This window comes from Sardina pilchardus, chromosome 17, assembly GCF_963854185.1.
Source record: "Sardina pilchardus chromosome 17, fSarPil1.1, whole genome shotgun sequence".
Taxonomy (NCBI): domain Eukaryota; kingdom Metazoa; phylum Chordata; class Actinopteri; order Clupeiformes; family Clupeidae; genus Sardina; species Sardina pilchardus.
The window spans coordinates 7653637-7671545 of NC_085010.1; the positions used below are offsets into that span (position 1 = coordinate 7653637).

Genomic DNA, 17909 nt, shown 5'->3' on the forward strand with positions numbered 1-17909 from the left:
AGTTTTAGAGCATACCAAGTTGGTGAAAAAAAAAAAACAGGTAAGACGGAAAAAGAATAATAATAATAATAATAATAATAATAATAATAATAATCTGAGCAGAAACAATAGGGCCTTGCACCTACGGTGCAGCCGCTGCTACAGCGGCCGCACCTCGGTGCTCGGGCCCTAATAAGAATAATCTGAGCAAAAACAATAGGGCCTTGCACCTACGGTGCAGCCACTTTCAGTGGCCGCACCTCGGTGCTCGGGCCCTAATAAGAATAATCTGAGCAAAAACAATAGGGCCTTGCACCTACGGTGCAGCCACTTTCAGTGGCCGCACCTCGGTGCTCGGGCCCTAATTAATATACCCTTACCATAAAGTGTTACCCTGAAACACTACCCATGCTGTCCACATGGGGTGCTATAAGCACATTTGCATTTTGCTTACAGTTTTTCTCGATTGTTAACACACATTTTCTGAAAACATCCCTCATATTCTCAGAACTCTACACACAAATCCAAAACAACACACACAATGGGCAAAACTCCACAATTCTCCTGCAAAATGACACTTTACTTTCAAAACAATGTAATTTCTCCTCAAAATGCTCTTTTGTTCTCAAGAGACACACACAAACCATCATATATCAAGACATTTATAAGGACCAGTTGAACACTGATGTGCTCAGTGTAAAACACTGCGATAAATTGAAAACACCATTCATTATAATGACTTGGGCCTTTTTTGTTCAGTGTTACACTACAAACAGTACTACAAACAGTAGATAAGCTGATACAGTAAGTTTATATGCTTACCCTATCAATATTTTGAAATATCCCATTGTTTTCTGTTATTTTTCTTTGTATTTGCCGTAATGTTATGCCGTTTTTTCTAGGACAATGCTCATGATTTCAGTTTCCTGTTCAGGAGACAGAAAACCTCGTGTTGGTAATCTTTCGGCTGCCAAACAAATAGTAGAATACTGTAAACGGTGTAGGAATAGAAAGTAGGATTACTTTCCCCAAATACTTGAAACATACTTTATTTTTACAGTCCTACAGAACAGCCCACAGGCAATACTGTACTACTGTGCTCATTGAGCTGTATTGTACTGTCCGGTACTGTACTGTATTGATACGCAGCACTGCAATGTTCTAGTGGCTCGGATCTCATCAGAGATTACGGTCCTTGGCCTCCCCATCCTCCTCCTCTTACTCTCACTCCTCTGGCTCTGCCTCTGCCTGTACTACTACTGTAATACTAAAGCTCTGATAGCTAATTGTAAGACTGTGTGACAGGAGTTAGCCGATCTGATGAGTCAGTGTGCATGGTAGGGCAGTTAGCTTTAGAATTTGAATGGCAGTGTGTTCTTTGTGAAAACAAGAGATTTTCTTCATGAAAATTGTGTCTAATGCAGAGAATTGTGTGTAGTGTTTTGAAAACAGTGTGTTATAGAACTGCAATTTGAGTGTAAAGCAGAAATTGTGCTTATAGTTCAGCAGAATCGGTTCAGGAGGTTGCTGCATGAGCTACATATTATGGGAATTGTGTCTCAAGTACCAGAAATTGTGTGTAAACAATTGAGAAAAACTGTAAATGTATTGTTTGAATGCATCTCAATTATGTAGAAATTGTATCATTTAAAACAAAATATTTTTCATTTACAATGAACCTACAAAATGTACGATATCAAGATTATAAGATAAGGTAATAAGAATATAAGGTAATAACGTTTTGCAAACATATTTCTGGTCATGCTTCAGAGAAGTGAAGACAACAACGATGACAATGATGATGATGATGAAGATGGCCTCACCTGTGCTGAATCTTATCTTCACAGTTGGAGTTGCCCTTGGACAGGTAAAGTCATAGCATAGCACACTTAAAGGAATAGTTCAGAATTTTGGACCTCATTTCCAACTTAATCCTTTAACCGGTATGATATAAGTCAGTGGAAACCGTTTTCAGCACATTTCATCCAGTCCTTCTAGTTGCAGAGTTTGCCAGTCCTAGGCTAGCACAAGTCAATGGTTTCTTAAGCCTGCCACTAAAAACAGTCTTACCCACTCCACAGAACACCCGAGACGTGTCAGACTATTGATGTACTGTACATGTCTGTGTTGATAGAATAATATCGTACAACTATTCGTTTAAACACATCACCATTGTCTCATTCATGACTCAGATAACAGCGTCTCTAACATGAGCTATTGCTGTCCTGTTGCTTCAGGATGAGAGAAAAGCAGCCGCAGGACACGTGTTTCCACTGGATATGGCCGTGGGTTCGGTCGATGACCAATACCAGGGTTGTAGGGAGAGGATGGCAGAATTGGTGAAGATTGAATTTCTTCCACGTGAACTTAACAACACAACAGTCTTTGGTAAAGCATGGAGTAAGATACTGGAGAAGAAACTCCATCATTGTGACAACGATGTCCTGCCAAGGAACCATTGCATTGCCCTGTATGTGTACACTGGTGATGATGCATATCGTGCTTTCAATAAGGCTGATCGTATGGGTAAACACAACTACACTAACGGGACATATGGATGGTACTCACTCCAGTTTTATTTGGCGGACGCTGTACAGGTTCTAAAAGGAAAACATAATAACTGCAATATAACTTATCGCGGTACGGACCTTACTTTTGATAAAAATGTTCTAAACAAAGAGGTCCGATTTGGCTCATTTACGTCCTCTTCTTTTGTTCCTGAGAAAACACAGACATTTGGAACAAAATCTTGTTTTCAAATCAAAACGTGCTATGGTGCTGCAATACATAACTATTCCATATATGACGAAAAAGAGGTATTAATTCCTCCATACGAGAAGTTCATGGTCACTGATGTCTTAAAGAGATCAAAACATTGTGAACTCTGGTGTGACACTGTGTATGTGCTGAACAGCACTGGAATCAGAAGTGACCTGAACTGTGTAGTAGCACCAACACCAGTGCCAACAGCATCTGGCCAATCCCCTCCCTTGCATCGGTCAGATCAGTCTCTCTGGGTGACCAGTCTGGGTGTCATTACTTTCATTCAGACTGTTACACACTAGGTGTGGGAGTGGCCAAAATGTGACGATTCAATACTATTGCGATATTTGGGCCACGATACAATATTATTACGATTATTAACATATTGCAATAAAACAAGTATTGCTATTCGATTCTTCAATATACAGTATTGCTATTCATGTCTTCCATATTATTCTAAGGCAGGGATTCATAAAAATGTGGTGCACAAGATTCCACCAGGGGGTACGTGAGATGAAAAAGGCAATGTTGGAAATGTGTTACAGTAAAAATATATATTTTTAATTAAATATTAAGCCTATGTTCTCTTTGTTCTTGTGTTTCATAATGTTCCCCACACTGTTTGTTTCGTGTGAGAGCTCAGAAACCACCAGTTGCACATTGTGATTTTGTTATTTGTCATCATGTAGGGCGGCTAATTAACCATGTTAATTATACATTTTGATGTGGGATGGTGGGGTTTACGCGAGCCAAGTCAGGATGGTGATACACAGGGAAAAAGTTTGATCTTGTGCAGAAGAAATAAAGCATATATTGGGCTTAGTATGGTGGTGATAGTCAGACTAAAGCTTCTCATTACTCGGCTTACATACCCGGCGGCCATTGTAATCCAAAACGAGGCTATAGGGTACTTACCATCAAACCTCAGTCCAGCAGATGGCACTAATGCATCCATTTGCAAACTGCCAAAGAAAAACCTCCCTGAATAATAATAATAATAAGAAGGCCAGCAAACTCTTCTTTTTCTGTGAGCTTTTTTGGTATCAAACATTTGCAATAGTTTTTGTAACATAACAACAACATGAGTGATACAATTGGAAGGGTTTACTTCTTTCTGAAGCACTTTTGAGGGCACCAAATGTGCGGTCAATACATTACAGTATGTAGCAGTGACCTCCCTACACACACGCACACACGCACACACAGGCACACACACGCACACACCTATCAAAGGTGTGGTCAAAACATTATGTAGCAGTGACCTCCCTACACACACACACACACACACACACACACACACACACACACACACAAAGGTGTGGTCAATACATTATGTAGCAGTGATCAAATGCACATTCTTAGTCTTGCAACACTTTTTTCCCTTCAATTTCTTCCAACAATATACTGTAGGCCACAATATAGGCCACACACACTCTCTCACACTCACTCTCTGTATATGCATGTGTATGTGTGTGGGTGTGTACTTTACTACACCTTAAAAAAAATTTCTTACACTGAACAGTTGCAGAGAGGAAAGTGAAACCATCTCATAATACAGCTGCATATCCATATTCCAGTAGGGTTCTGGAGAGGACATTCTCATGTTCATTTCACTCTTGATACATACGACAGTGAGTGTGTAAGATGGTGTAAGCTTTGTACATGAAGCCTACAGAGGATGAGGGAAAGACAGAGAGCAACTGTGACCAATCAGAGCAGGGGGGCAGGAAGTGACATTTCCTGTTTACTGCCTTTTTTATTCACACCTAACTGGTGTGTGATTGTTTGTGTGTGTGTGTGTGTGTGTGTGTGTGTGTGTGTGTGTGTGTGTGTGTGTGTATGAGAGTGTTTGTGTGTGTGTGTGTGTGTGTGTGTGTGTGTGGGAGAGAGAGAGAGAGAGGGAGAGAGAGAGAGAGTGAGTGTGTATGTGAGTGTTTGTGTGTGTGTGTGTGTGTGTGTGTGTGTGTGTGTGTGTGTGTGTGTGTGTGTGTGTGTGTGTGTGTGTGTGTGTGTGTGTGTGTGTGTGTGTGTTTGTGTGTGTGTGTGTCTGTGTCTGTGTGTGTGTCTGTGTGTGTGTCTGTGTGTGTGCTTGCATGCTAAGGCCATATGTAGTTCTATACAGTTGCTCTATAAAGTTACAACTACATTACAGTATGCAGTTACAACATCTTGTTGCATTGTTGAATCATTTAGGCAGAATGATGACCTTTGCTGTACTGATTCTCATCCTGACAACTGGAGCTGCCTTTAGAGAGGTAACCTCGTCACCACTAATCTCACACAAAAACATGATCACATATCCATATGGTTTTATTCATGAGATGAGATGATATGTGTGTTGAGTTACTTGTATCTTGTTGCTGCAGGGGGAGTTTCCATTGGACATGAAGGAGAACTCTGTCGATGATCAGTACCAGGGATGCGCAATGAATATGTCACACATGGTAGAGAACACATTTCTAAAACAGGAACTTGAAAGTTCAAAGAACTTCAGTGCAGCTTGGAGTAAAGGACAGAAGTGGTGCTCCAGTAATAAGAAAGGAGATGATTTGGGAGGAATTAATTACTGCAATGCCTTGTACGTTTATACTCTACTTGACCCACTGGTATATCAAGCTTTCAATGGTGACACTCGTAATGGGACTGCACAATACACAGGAAAGACATATCACTGGTATTCTCTTCACTTTTTGTTAACACGCGCAGTACAAGTTCTGAAGGATAGAGAGAGGAAAAACGGAATTAAATGCAGATCAGTGTATCGTGGTACAGAGGATCAATTTGAAAAAGACGTTCTGAACAAAGAGATTAGATTCGGCTCATTCACATCTTCTACCCTCGACCCCAATGTGACAAAGAGCTTTGGAAAAGTGTCGTGCTTTGAAATCAACACATGCCATGGTGCCGATATCACCGATTATTCTGCCAACCCACATCAGAAAGAGGTGCTGATTCCTCCATATGAGATATTTACAGTCACAAAAGTCTCAGAGAAAAGAAACAATCCGTTGTGCGACACTGTGTATAAGCTGGAGAGCACTGGGATCAGAAGTGACCTCAACTGTAAGGTCGTGCTAAAACAGGCCTCAGGCAAATCTCTGATTTATCACAAATATGTGCAACCAATTGTGGATTTCATTCATAGCCTTTTCTTTCTCTGAAATCCTATGGTGATGTTTACCTTTTACAAACCTTTGTCCACTCAGATGTTTTCAAATCTTAAACAATCTGTAAAAGGTCAAAACCTGAAAGGTCTAATTATTCCACCTTTCTGATAATCCGTAACATAAAGTGTGGTATCTGGTTGATCTGTATTTTATGTTCCAGATCACCAGTAACATGCAGTGTGGGATGCAATGTAGACTGGGTAATGTGTAGTCTGTAGTTCATGTTTGTGGTAATTTACATGTATCTTAGTACAGTCTCAGTCTGCATGCCCTTTGTTCCGGGAGATGATTATGGTAGCAGTATGGGTGATTACAATGTACAAGTTAAAAGTAGTTTTGTTTCCCATACAGAAATGAAGTTGTCTTGTGTTGTAAGATATTGTATTTTCTTAGGCATTGCTGTACATCATTCTCATCTTGCACTTCCGCAATAGTTTACTGTCTTTGATTTGTGTTATCTTCAGGGATGTAATGGAGGCTAAATGCAAGTAAATGCAGTTTATCCACCTCTGAAAAGAGTTAATTCGCTAATTGGAACTTTTAACTTTTAAAAATCACACTGTAGTATCCACATTCACAATATGTGCATCAATCATACAGTAATACCACTGGGGTAGCACTTCCTTTTACAGTCCCCTAATTACTAGGTATTTACCAGGTAACAACATGGTAATATTAAGTAATTATGTGGTAACTAATATAGGTAAAAAGAGGGTAACTACAGAGTAAATATAAAACAATTACATAGAAATGTCTTAACTATTACAAAGAAACTATTCTGAATTAATGTTTAATTACTTTTGAGAATGTACAGGTTACTACAGAATAATTATGACACAATTACTACATAAAAAGAAAGAAATTATGGCCACGTTCCCTAGTAATATCATTCAATATTTCAGCCATTCCGTTACCTACCATGTAATTATGTGGTAACTATACTGGTAAAAATTAGGGTAACTACAGAGTAAATATAAAACCATTACATAGAAATGTCTTAACTATTACAAAGAAACTATTCTGAATTAAGGGTCAATTACTTCTGTAAAATAAAGGTAACTACAGGATAATTATTACACAATTACCACATAAAGAATGAGAAATCATGGCCATGTTACCTAGTAGTACCATTCAATATTTCAACCATTCAATTACTTATTTAATATGTAATTGTGCTACTTTGGCTGGTATTAAAATGGTATTTACTGGGAAAGAACACAGTTGTTTCTAAGAAACTACATTCTTTATTTCCCTTTTATTTTGCTGTCATCACCAGCACATAGGCCTATACCCATTTATCATGCATGGGTTTATTCAGTACTTACCTCATAACAACAACTCTATCAGGGTCCATCTTCCTTATTACTGGGTCATTGTACATACTGATTAAAATGTACTTGGTAAATACATGGTTGTTTCCATTGTACTGATGTCCGCACCTAATTGTCACCATGCATTTTCTGCAATATTACCTGATTAAACTGCACTAATTTCCAGGTAAATAAGATGAAACTGGACTGGAAAAGAAAGCCTGAATTTTTACCATGTTTTTAACAACCACTTACCAAGTAATTATACAAAGACATTTCTTTTTAACTCCAACCTACCATGTATACATTCTGCAATATTACCAGGTTATAAATAAGTAAATAAGACGAAACTGGACTGGAAAAGAAAGTATGAAATGTTTCCATTTTATTAACAGCTTCTTTCTAACTAATTACACAAAGATCCATTTATTATTAATTCCATCCATTCAAGTTATGACCGTGCATTTTCTTCAGTATTACCAGGTTATTCACAAGTATTTTCTAAGTAAATAAAATGAAACTGGACTGGAAAAGAAAGTCTGGATTATTCCCACATTGTTAACAACTGCTTTCCAAGTAATTACACAATGATCCATTTAATTTTCATTCCATCCATTCAAGTTATGATCATGCATTTTCTTCGGTGTTACCAGGTTATTCACAACTATTTTCTAGGTAACTAAGACGAAACTGGACTGGAAAAGAAAGTATGAATTGTTTCCATTTTATTAACAGCTTCTTTCTAACTAATTACACAATGATCCATTTATTTTTCATTCCATCCATTCAAGTTATGATCATGCATTTTCTTCCGTGTTACCAGGTTATTCACAACTATTTTCTAGGTAACTAAGACGAAACTGGGCTGGAAAAGAAAGTATGGATTATTCTCACATTGTTAACAACTACTTTCCAAGTAATTACACAATGATCCATTTATTATTAATTCCATCCATTCAAGTTATGACCGTGCATTTTCTTCAGTATTACCAGGTTATTCACAAGTATTTTCTAAGTAAATAAAATGAAACTGGACTGGAAAAGAAAGTCTGGATTATTTCCACATTGTTAACAACTGCTTTCCAAGTAATTACACAATGATCCATTTATTTTTCATTTCATCCATTCAAGTTATGATCATGCATTTTCTTCGGTGTTACCAGGTTATTCACAACTATTTTCTAGGTAACTAAAACGAAACTGGACTGGAAAAGAAAGTCTGGATTATTCTCACATTGTTAACAACTACTTTCCAAGTAATTACACAATGATCCATTTATTATTAATTCCATCCATTCAAGTTATGACCGTGCATTTTCTTCAGTATTACCAGGTTATTAACAACTATTTTCTAAGTAATTAAGATGAAACTGGACTGGAAAAGGAAGTATGAATAAATTCACTATTTAGGTTATTCTTATTTACACATTCATCACACATGCATTACACTCAATCTTCAATAGTTTTCAATAGGCTAACTTTCAGTTTCAGGTATACTATCGAATGTAATACAACCAACATCCAAGCAGTAAATAAATCATACATAAACATTGATTTTGCTTTGCATTAAAATAAAATACCACTATAGCCGATGTAACGTTGCTAGTGTGCGTTGAAGCCTAAAACCAAAACGGCTCTTTCACGCCACTCCAGCAGCGCAACAGACAACTCACTGTGCAGGCTAGTTATGGATGGACAGACGTCTTCAGCGAGGCTCCCCAGCTAACAATTTCTGGTTAGGAGAACGTTTTTAGAACGTTTTTTTCCTGGTTAGGAAAACGTTGCCTGAAAGTTGCGAAAGTTGCCACAAGGTTCCCCAGGAAAGTTTCCTTGACGAAAATACTACGTTTTTTTCTGGTTGTTTATTTTGGTTAGCAGAACGTTCTCCTACCCTTTAGGGAACTTTACAATATTTGGTTGCATTAACGTTCCCCTAACCTCCCAGCAACAAAGTGTAAAGGGGGAAAAAATATGTAGAATTATCGTGACATCCAGGCATCTATCTGTTACCTGGGAGAGCGAACGTCTCTAGTGACTACGGCAATGACTATAACTGTATGAATTTTCACTTACCATTAGCTGCTTGCTGATCTGCGACGAATACGGCCCGTTAACATGATAATGAGTCAGCTAAGTATTTAAATGCGGTTAGGTCTAATACTTTCTTGTCTACGGTGTCTTTTCCTATAATAAACGATTAGTCAGATCAAAACATAAGCAGAGCAGGCGCTAGCCTAACACACTGTTCCAACATTCAAAACTGGCTGTTTTTATTGCATCGTATGCCATTAAAAGTCCTCGGTTCAGAATTATGATGGATTTTGGTTTATTTTGTTTTAAATTGGGACTGGGAATTGTGGGATAGGCTGAGTGAACAGCACAGTAACATAGGCTATAACTTAGACTACGTGTTAATATAAAACAATTCTCCCCCGGGAACATTGTGCTGTTTAAGATGCAGTCTCAACGTTTGAGAAAGAATTCATTGGAGTCCTCATCATCATATTTTCATAACAAATAAAGCTTTAAAAACATGAATGCATTTCAGGTGCCACTCTAATCGATTATGGATTAATCCAAAACTATTCGTCAGATTAGTTAGCATGAAATCGTTGTGTGCCTGCCTGGGACTATGGCTAGCTAGCTCTTCCACCCAGTTTACCCTGTACAGTGTTTTTAAAAAGCCTGTTGGACTTAATGGAACAAGTGCATGGAGAACGATGTGAAGAATGTGATCGATACCATACAGCCAGCCTACGTGAGTAACTTTACCTCTGTGTTATCCAAATGTCTTAAAGTTAGCGAGGTTGAGTCTGCTAAAACACCAACACCCCAGAACTCACGGACCCGAGATGGAAGTTTCTCAACCTAGCTTCTCGCGCTGCCTGGCCCCTTTAGCTGACGGGCTGGCTTTGGTCGGCCGAATATCAATCCAACAGAGGGGGGAAGAATAGAATAGGGCTATATGTCGATTTTGCAACAAATTATTCCGACTTTGCAGTGTGGCTGCTGGCCGTGTTCAATTGGAAACTCATAGAAACTCTGGGGCGATTTTCATCAATCAACCCCACGCACATAACCAGAGAATACCGATATGGTTATACAAATAAGATACCTAAAAACAACTAAGTAGCAACATTGTGTGAAAAGAGAAATGCAACCAGAATATAACGTTTTTTTCTTTAGTTGTAATAACGTTCGGGAAACTTTGATAACCTGGAGCTAACGTTCTCTCCAGGGTATTAGAAGGTTACTGATAAACTAACCACAGGAGAACCAGCGGCTAACGTTATTTGCTTGCTGGGATTCAACCAGAATATAACGTTTTTTTCTTTAGTTGTAAAAACGTTAGGGGAACGTTATTTGTTTTGACAACCTGGAGATAACGTTCTCTAAACGTTATTAGTAGGTTGCTGAAAAACGAACCATAGGGGAACCAAAAGCTAACGTTAGTGAAAGTTAGCAGAACGTTAATTGTTTGCTGGGTCGTGGTCCGTGGAGATTCGGAGAGAGGAAAAGTGCGAGTGGCAGTGCAGGCTATATCACACAAAGTCATTCGTGCTAACAGCTAGGTCTTGCTGACTAGCTGAAGAAGGCTTTATACTCACGGGAAACTCTCGGTCGCAGTCCTCGAAATATTCACTTCCAACACAACTTCACCGTCTAGCAGTAATGTTTAAGTGAGTCTTTTACCCACTAAACACAAAGGCTATACATTAGGCTGCAGTAAACTTCTCCCTCTAACAGTCGTTCTCCCTTCTTCTCACGTGCTTCTCCGTGGTGTAGTTTGTTTCTCCCACATGTATTTCCTGACCCTTGACATCTAGCTCAATTTTCATTGGCTCAAATAATACAAACGTAACACAAAATACACATTTCCATTCTTTTCACTTTTAGAATCAAAACATAATATCTTGACAACATTTCAGTAACTATGACATTATAAGCAAAATATTTTCAGCCTACCCATACTGAAAACGTTGACTCTTGTCTTGTTTTCAGTATGGGTAGGCTGAAAATATTTTGCTTATAATTTCATTATAAACAAAATATAATTTAATTATCAATCAAAACATAATATCTTGACAACATTGCAGTAACTATGAAATTATACACAAAATATTTTCATCTAAACCAATGCATGAAATTCAACAAACATGACTGCGTGCCTACAAGAGTCAACGTTTTCAGTATGGGTAGGCTGAAAATATTTTGCTTATAATGTCATAGTTACTGAAATGTTGTCAAGATATTATGTTTTGATTCTAAAAGTGAAAAGAATGGAAATGTGTATTTTGTGTTAGGCCTACGTTTGTATTATTTGAGCCAATGAAAATTGAGCTAGGTCAAGGGTCAGGAAATACATGAGGGAGAAACTAACGACACCACGGAGAAGCACGGTGAGAAGAAGGGAGAACGACTGTCTAGAGGGAGAAGTTTACTGCAGCCTAACACATGTATAGCCTTTGTGTTTAGTGGGTAAAAGACTCACTTAAACATTACTGCTAGACGGTGAAGTTGTGTTGGAAGTGAATATTTCGAGGACTGCGACCGAGAGTTTCCCGTGAGTATAAAGCCTTCTTCAGCTAGTCAGCAAGACCTAGCTGTTAGCACGAATGACTTTGTGTGATATAGCCTGCACTGCCACTCGCACTTTTCCTCTCTCCGAATCTCCAAAGACCACGAGCCTCGCTGAAGACGTCTGTCCATCCATAACTAGCCTGCACAGTGAGTTGTCTGTTGCGCTGCTGGAGTGGCGTGAAAGAGCCGTTTTGGTTTTAGGCTTCAACGCACACTAGGAACGTTACATCGGCTATAGGCTAGTGGTATTTTATTTTAATGCAAAGCAAAAGCAATGTTTATGTATGATTTATTTACTGCTTGGATGTTGGTTGTATTACATTCGATAGCCTACCTGAAACTGAAAGTTAGCCTATTGAAAACTATTGAAGATTGAGTGTTATGCATGCGTGATGAATGTGTAAATAAGAATAACCTAAATAGTGAATTTATTCATACTTCCTTTTCCAGTCCAGTTTCATCTTAATTACTTAGAAAATAGTTGTTAATAACCTGGTAATACTGCAGAAAATGCATGGTCATAACTTGAATGGATGGAATTAATAATAAATGGATCATTGTGTAATTACTTGGAAAGTAATTGTTAACAACGTGAGAATAATCCAGACTTTCTTTTCCAGTCCAGTTTCATTTTACTTACTTAGAAAATACTTGTGAATAACCTGGTAATACTGAAGAAAATGCACGGTCATAACTTCAATGGATGGAATTAATAATAAATGGATCATTGTGTAATTACTTGGAAAGTAGTTGTTAACAACGTGAGAATAACCCAGACTTTCTTTTCCAGTCCAGTTTCGTTTTAGTTACCTAGAAAATAGTTGTGAATAACCTGGTAACACCGAAGAAAATGCATGATCATAACTTGAATGGATGGAATGAAAAATTAATGGATCATTGTGTAATTACTTGGAAAGCAGTTGTTAACAATGTGAGAATAATCCATACTTTCTTTTCCAGTCCAGTTTCGTCTTAGTTACCTAGAAAATAGTTGTGAATAACCTGGTAACACCGAAGAAAATGCATGATCATAACTTGAATGGATGGAATGAAAAATAAATGGATCATTGTGTAATTAGTTAGAAAGAAGCTGTTAATAAAATGGAAACAATTCATACTTTCTTTTCCAGTCCAGTTTCATCTTAGCTACCTAGAAAATACTTGTGAATAACCTGGTAATACTGAAGAAAATGCACGGCCATAACTTCAATGGATGGAATTAATGATAAATGGATCATTGTGTAATTACTTGGAAAGTAGTTGTTAACAATGTGAGAATAACCCAGACTTTCTTTTCCAGTCCAGTTTCGTTTTAGTTACCTAGAAAATAGTTGTGAATAACCTGGTAACACCGAAGAAAATGCATGATCATAACTTGAATGGATGGAATGAAAAATTAATGGATCATTGTGTAATTACTTGGAAAGCAGTTGTTAACAATGTGAGAATAATCCATACTTTCTTTTCCAGTCCAGTTTCGTCTGAGTTACCTAGAAAACAGTTGTGAATAACCTGGTAACACCGAAGAAAATGCATGATCATAACTTGAATGGATGGAATGAAAATTAAATGGATCATTGTGTAATTAGTTAGAAAGAAGCTGTTAATAAAATGGAAACAATTCATACTTTCTTTTCCAGTCCAGTTTCGTCTTAGTTACCTAGAAAATAGTTGTGAATAACCTGGTAACACCGAAGAAAATGCATGATCATAACTTGAATGGATGGAATGAAAAATAAATGGATCATTGTGTAATTAGTTAGAAAGAAGCTGTTAATAAAATGGAAACAATTCATACTTTCTTTTCCAGTCCAGTTTCGTCTTATTTACTTATTTATAACCTGGTAATATTGCAGAATGTATACATGGTAGGTTGGAGTTAAAAGAATGTCTTTGTATAATTACTTGGTAAGTGGTTGTTAAAAACATGGTAAAAATTCAGGCTTTCTTTTCCAGTCCAGTTTCATCTTATTTACCTGGAAATTAGTGCAGTTTAATCAGGTAATATTGCAGAAAATGCATGGTGACAATTAGGTGCGGACATCAGTACAATGGAAACAACCATGTATTTACCAAGTACATTTTAATCAGTATGTACAATGACCCAGTAATAAGGAAGATGGACCCTGATAGAGTTGTTGTTATGAGGTAAGTACTGAATAAACCCATGCATGATAAATGGGTATAGGCCTATGTGCTGGTGATGACAGCAAAATAAAAGGGAAATAAAGAATGTAGTTTCTTAGAAACAACTTTGTTCTTTCCCAGTAAATACCATTTTAATACCAGCCAAAGTAGCACAATTACATATTAAATAAGTAATTGAATGGTTGAAATATTGAATGGTACTACTAGGTAACATGGCCATGATTTCTCATTCTTTATGTGGTAATTGTGTAATAATTATCCTGTAGTTACCTTTATTTTACAGAAGTAATTGACCCTTAATTCAGAATAGTTTCTTTGTAATAGTTAAGACATTTCTATGTAATGGTTTAGAAGAACCTGTCATGGGGAGAGGCCCAACATGCTGCCAGGGACCAAATTCAATAGAGTGCTCACTGAAGCCTTATGTCCTATAGGGGACGAAGGGGAGTAAACCTAAGTCATGCCAATAAATTTAACAGAAAATGAAATATCCTACAGAAATAAACTTGCCTTGAAGTTTGAGTAACAATATAAGTATCTCTCTCTCTCTCTCTTAACAAAACACAATTCCACTGTCTTATCAACATTTGTGTTTAATGTTTGATTTGGGACCTTCGTTTCCTTTTTTGAGCTTTACTGAAGCTTGTTGAGGACGCCCAACTTCTGGTCAATAATTTCTTGTGAAAGGACATTGTAGCCTTTAGGGGTCACCTTTGTGTGCACACAGACACCATAGTTTGGAAACTTATCTTGTTTAACAATCAACATTTTGTGTTTTATGTTTGATTTGGGAAGGTACCTTTTTTGAGTTGATGTTTAATTTCGGTTTAAGTTCTTCCTGGTGCACTGTTGAGGACATCCAACATCTGGTCAATAATGCTTTTCATAAGGATATTGTAGCATGCAAGGGTCACCCCTTTCTGTGGGTGTGTGGTAATGTGGGTGTGATTGTGTGTTAAAGGAGAATTCCGGTGTGAAATTGAGCTTAACTGTACCGAAACATGTTAAGGTGTACTCACACGTGTTTTAGACGCACTTTCACTCACCCCCAGCATTCCGAACTCCTCCATTTTCAGCCTAGCTTACAGTAGGCTTGAATCTATTAGATTGGGCATTACGTAGCCTATGCAGCTAAATCGCTATTTTTAAACCATTAAAAAGGTTCCAAGTAACTCCACACTGCATTGGTTGACTTCTGAGGGTCCTGACATTTAAAACGAGATACTTAGAACTTTGGAAGTGCACAGGAAGTTTATTTAAAAAGACTGTTTATTCAAGCAGTACCTTCATAGAATCTCTCCGCTGGGCGCCATCTTGTGGTGAAGTCGCGATAAGTCGACTGACGAGCACAAACGAACAGGAAAGACAGGGGGACATATTGCAAACATTTTGAGCTTTGTTACTCATCATGCTCATGTAGACAGTATAACTATATATTTCCTATGGAATTACTTTAGCAATATGTTCCCCTGTCCTTCCTGTTCGTTCGTGCTCGTCAGTCGGCTTATCGCGACTTGATTCCAAGATGGCGCCCAGCGGAGAGATTCTATGAAGGCACTGCTTGTAAACAGTCTTTTTTAAATAAACTTCCTGTGCATTTCCAAAGTTCTCAGTATCTCACTTTAAATGTCAGGACCCTCAGAAGTCTACCAATGCAGTGTGGAGTTACTTGGAACCTTTTTAATGGTTTAAAAATAGCGATTTAGCTGCATAGGCTACGTAATGCCCAATCTAATAGATTCAAGCCTACTGTAAGCTAGGCTGAAAACGGAGGAGTTCGGAATGCTGGGGGTGAGTGAAAGTGCGTCTAAAACACGTGTGAGTACACCTTAACATGTTTCGGTACAGTTAAGCTCAATTTCACACCGGAATTCTCCTTTAACAATTTTATTTGGGAAAGGACCTGTATTTCCCTTTTTGAGTTGATGATTCATGTAGTGGTGACCTACTGGTTAGGGCTTCAGGCTTGTAACCGAAGGCTTGCAGGTTTGATCCCTGACCAGTAGGAAAAATGTGGGTGGAGGAAGTGGATAAGCATTGCTCTCCCATGCCCTCATCCACGGCTGAAGTGCCCTTGAGCAAGGCACTTAACCCCTCACTGCTCCCCTTGAGCAAGGCACCTAACCCCTCACTTCTCCCCTTGAGCAAGGCACCTGACCCCTCACTGCTCCCCTTGAGCAAGGCACCTAACCCCTCACTGCTCCCCTTGAGCAAGGCACCTAACCCCTCACTGCTCCCCTTGAGCAAGGCACCTAACCCCTCACTGCTCCCCTTGAGCAAGGCACCTAACCTCTCACTGCTCCCCTTGAGCAAGGCACCTAACCCCTCACTGCTCCCCTTGAGCAAGGCACCTGACCCCTCACTGCTCCCCTTGAGCAAGGCACCTAACCCCTCACTGCTCCCCGAGTTCCACTGTACCAAGGCAACTCACTGCTCCCTGTTAGTGTGTGATTCACCTCACTGTGTGTTCACTGTGTGTTCACTAATTCATGGATGGAATGAATGCAGCGACCAAATCACTTCTATAAGCAAATATAATTGGCCCAGGAACCTGGTTTGTGTGATATGTGTGATTTGTATATGGCTATGTGAAGCTTGAGTCCTGTACCTCTCTTCCCTATTGTGTGACAATATATATGCAATATGCATAATGTTCCAGTTCTCAAATTGGCAAATTCAAACTGAATCTTTTCAAGCAATCCAGTAAAATGTCCACCAAGGAAATAACATATCATTACGGTGACCATTCTGTGTGGCTGAAAACAACCCCATACAGACTATGAATATTACATTTTGTTTGCAGAAATATAACTACCAGTATTCGTGTCACACCATTGTTTACTTTTTACCTCAAATTTTTCTGAGTTTTTCTCAGTCGCTTTGGTACATTTCTCGAATCATCCTTGAGATTTGCTAAACAGTGCATTTCCCAAAACTATTTGTACAAATAGCAAAACACGATTAGCCGCAAAATCAAGTTTCTTGCTCAAAATCCTAGTCCATCTCTCAAAACTAATTATTTGTGTCAATGAACATGTCAGTGCTTCAGAATGACAAGTCATTGTGTATGAATAAGACAGTCAAATGGCTTAGTCATGTTGTCAGTATAACAGTGCACTCTGGAGGGATGTTCTGATGTAAACTATGACTAAAATGTTGATGATAATTTTTGTAAATTGTAGGTGATACCTTAGTGTATGTGGGAGTTTGATCGGCAATATTTGTACTTACGCTTTTACTGTTTTTTACTGTAATTTGTTGACAGACCCTGTCATTGTGATACAGAAAGGAAAAGACAGCACTGCATGGTACAAAGAAAAAAAAATTGACCATGGGGCAATCTCCTTAGTGAAAACTGTGCAGTACTGTAGGAATTACAGTGAAGTCTTCCTACACCTACTGACGTTCCTGTCTTTTGTGCCAAAAATTCTCATATGACAACATGTTCAACCATTTTGCAGACATGTGCAGACTTATACAATGAACTAATGCCTAAATATTATGGGGAGTGAGACTATTTAACCGAGAAATTGTACATGATAATTTGCATGGATGTACCAAAACATTTGCAACTTGATCAAAGGAATGAGAAACTTTTTTTTTTTATGTGCACAAATGACCCAATGATGTGAAGATTGAACAGGTAGTTTTAAGAATTTCAATTCTGATCTGAGAAATGTACCAAAGCGACTGAGAAAAACTGTAATATTTGAGCTGCAGAGTAACACAACATGAAATGGTAATGGCAATTGAATCTCAATACTTTCTGAAAGAAGTCACACAATGTCTGGTCAATCATTTATTTTAGAACTATACTGCATGCAGGGGTAACCCCTTTCTTTGTGTCATGTGTATATATGTTTCATTTCCTGTGAGTGTGTATGGGCGTTCATTTCCTGTGAGTGTGTGTGGGCGTTCAATAGCAGCAAAACTAAAAGGTCTTGCTTCCCTTCTGTGAAAG

General features: G+C 38.3%; 2 protein-coding genes across 2 annotated transcripts; both read left to right on the forward strand.

Moving 5' to 3' along the window:
• Positions 1–1778: 1778 nt before the first annotated feature.
• LOC134062621 (NAD(P)(+)--arginine ADP-ribosyltransferase 1-like) lies at positions 1779–3178 on the forward strand. The gene is made up of 2 exons (XM_062518701.1): positions 1779–1846; positions 2217–3178. Exons 1-2 carry the CDS (start codon positions 1781–1783, stop codon positions 3042–3044), a joined length of 894 nt encoding a protein of 297 aa, XP_062374685.1. The 5' UTR covers positions 1779–1780; the 3' UTR covers positions 3045–3178.
• A 1761-nt stretch (positions 3179–4939) lies between these two features.
• Positions 4940–5918, forward strand: LOC134062581 (ecto-ADP-ribosyltransferase 4-like). Its single transcript, XM_062518640.1, has 2 exons — positions 4940–4997; positions 5109–5918. Exons 1-2 carry the CDS (start codon positions 4941–4943, stop codon positions 5901–5903), a joined length of 852 nt encoding a protein of 283 aa, XP_062374624.1. The 5' UTR covers position 4940; the 3' UTR covers positions 5904–5918.
• Positions 5919–17909: the final 11991 nt, after the last annotated feature.

Excerpts from the sequence above, each read along its gene's own strand:
- LOC134062621 (XM_062518701.1), top strand. The coding sequence starts at position 1,781 with ATGATGATGAAGATGGCCTCACCTGTGCTGAATCTTATCTTCACAGTT. Across the intron at positions 1,847-2,216 it reads TTGGAGTTGCCCTTGGACAG|GATGAGAGAAAAGCAGCCGC; the intron begins GTAAAGTCATAG and ends CTGTTGCTTCAG.
- LOC134062581 (XM_062518640.1), top strand. The coding sequence starts at position 4,941 with ATGATGACCTTTGCTGTACTGATTCTCATCCTGACAACTGGAGCTGCC. Across the intron at positions 4,998-5,108 it reads CTGGAGCTGCCTTTAGAGAG|GGGGAGTTTCCATTGGACAT; the intron begins GTAACCTCGTCA and ends TTGTTGCTGCAG.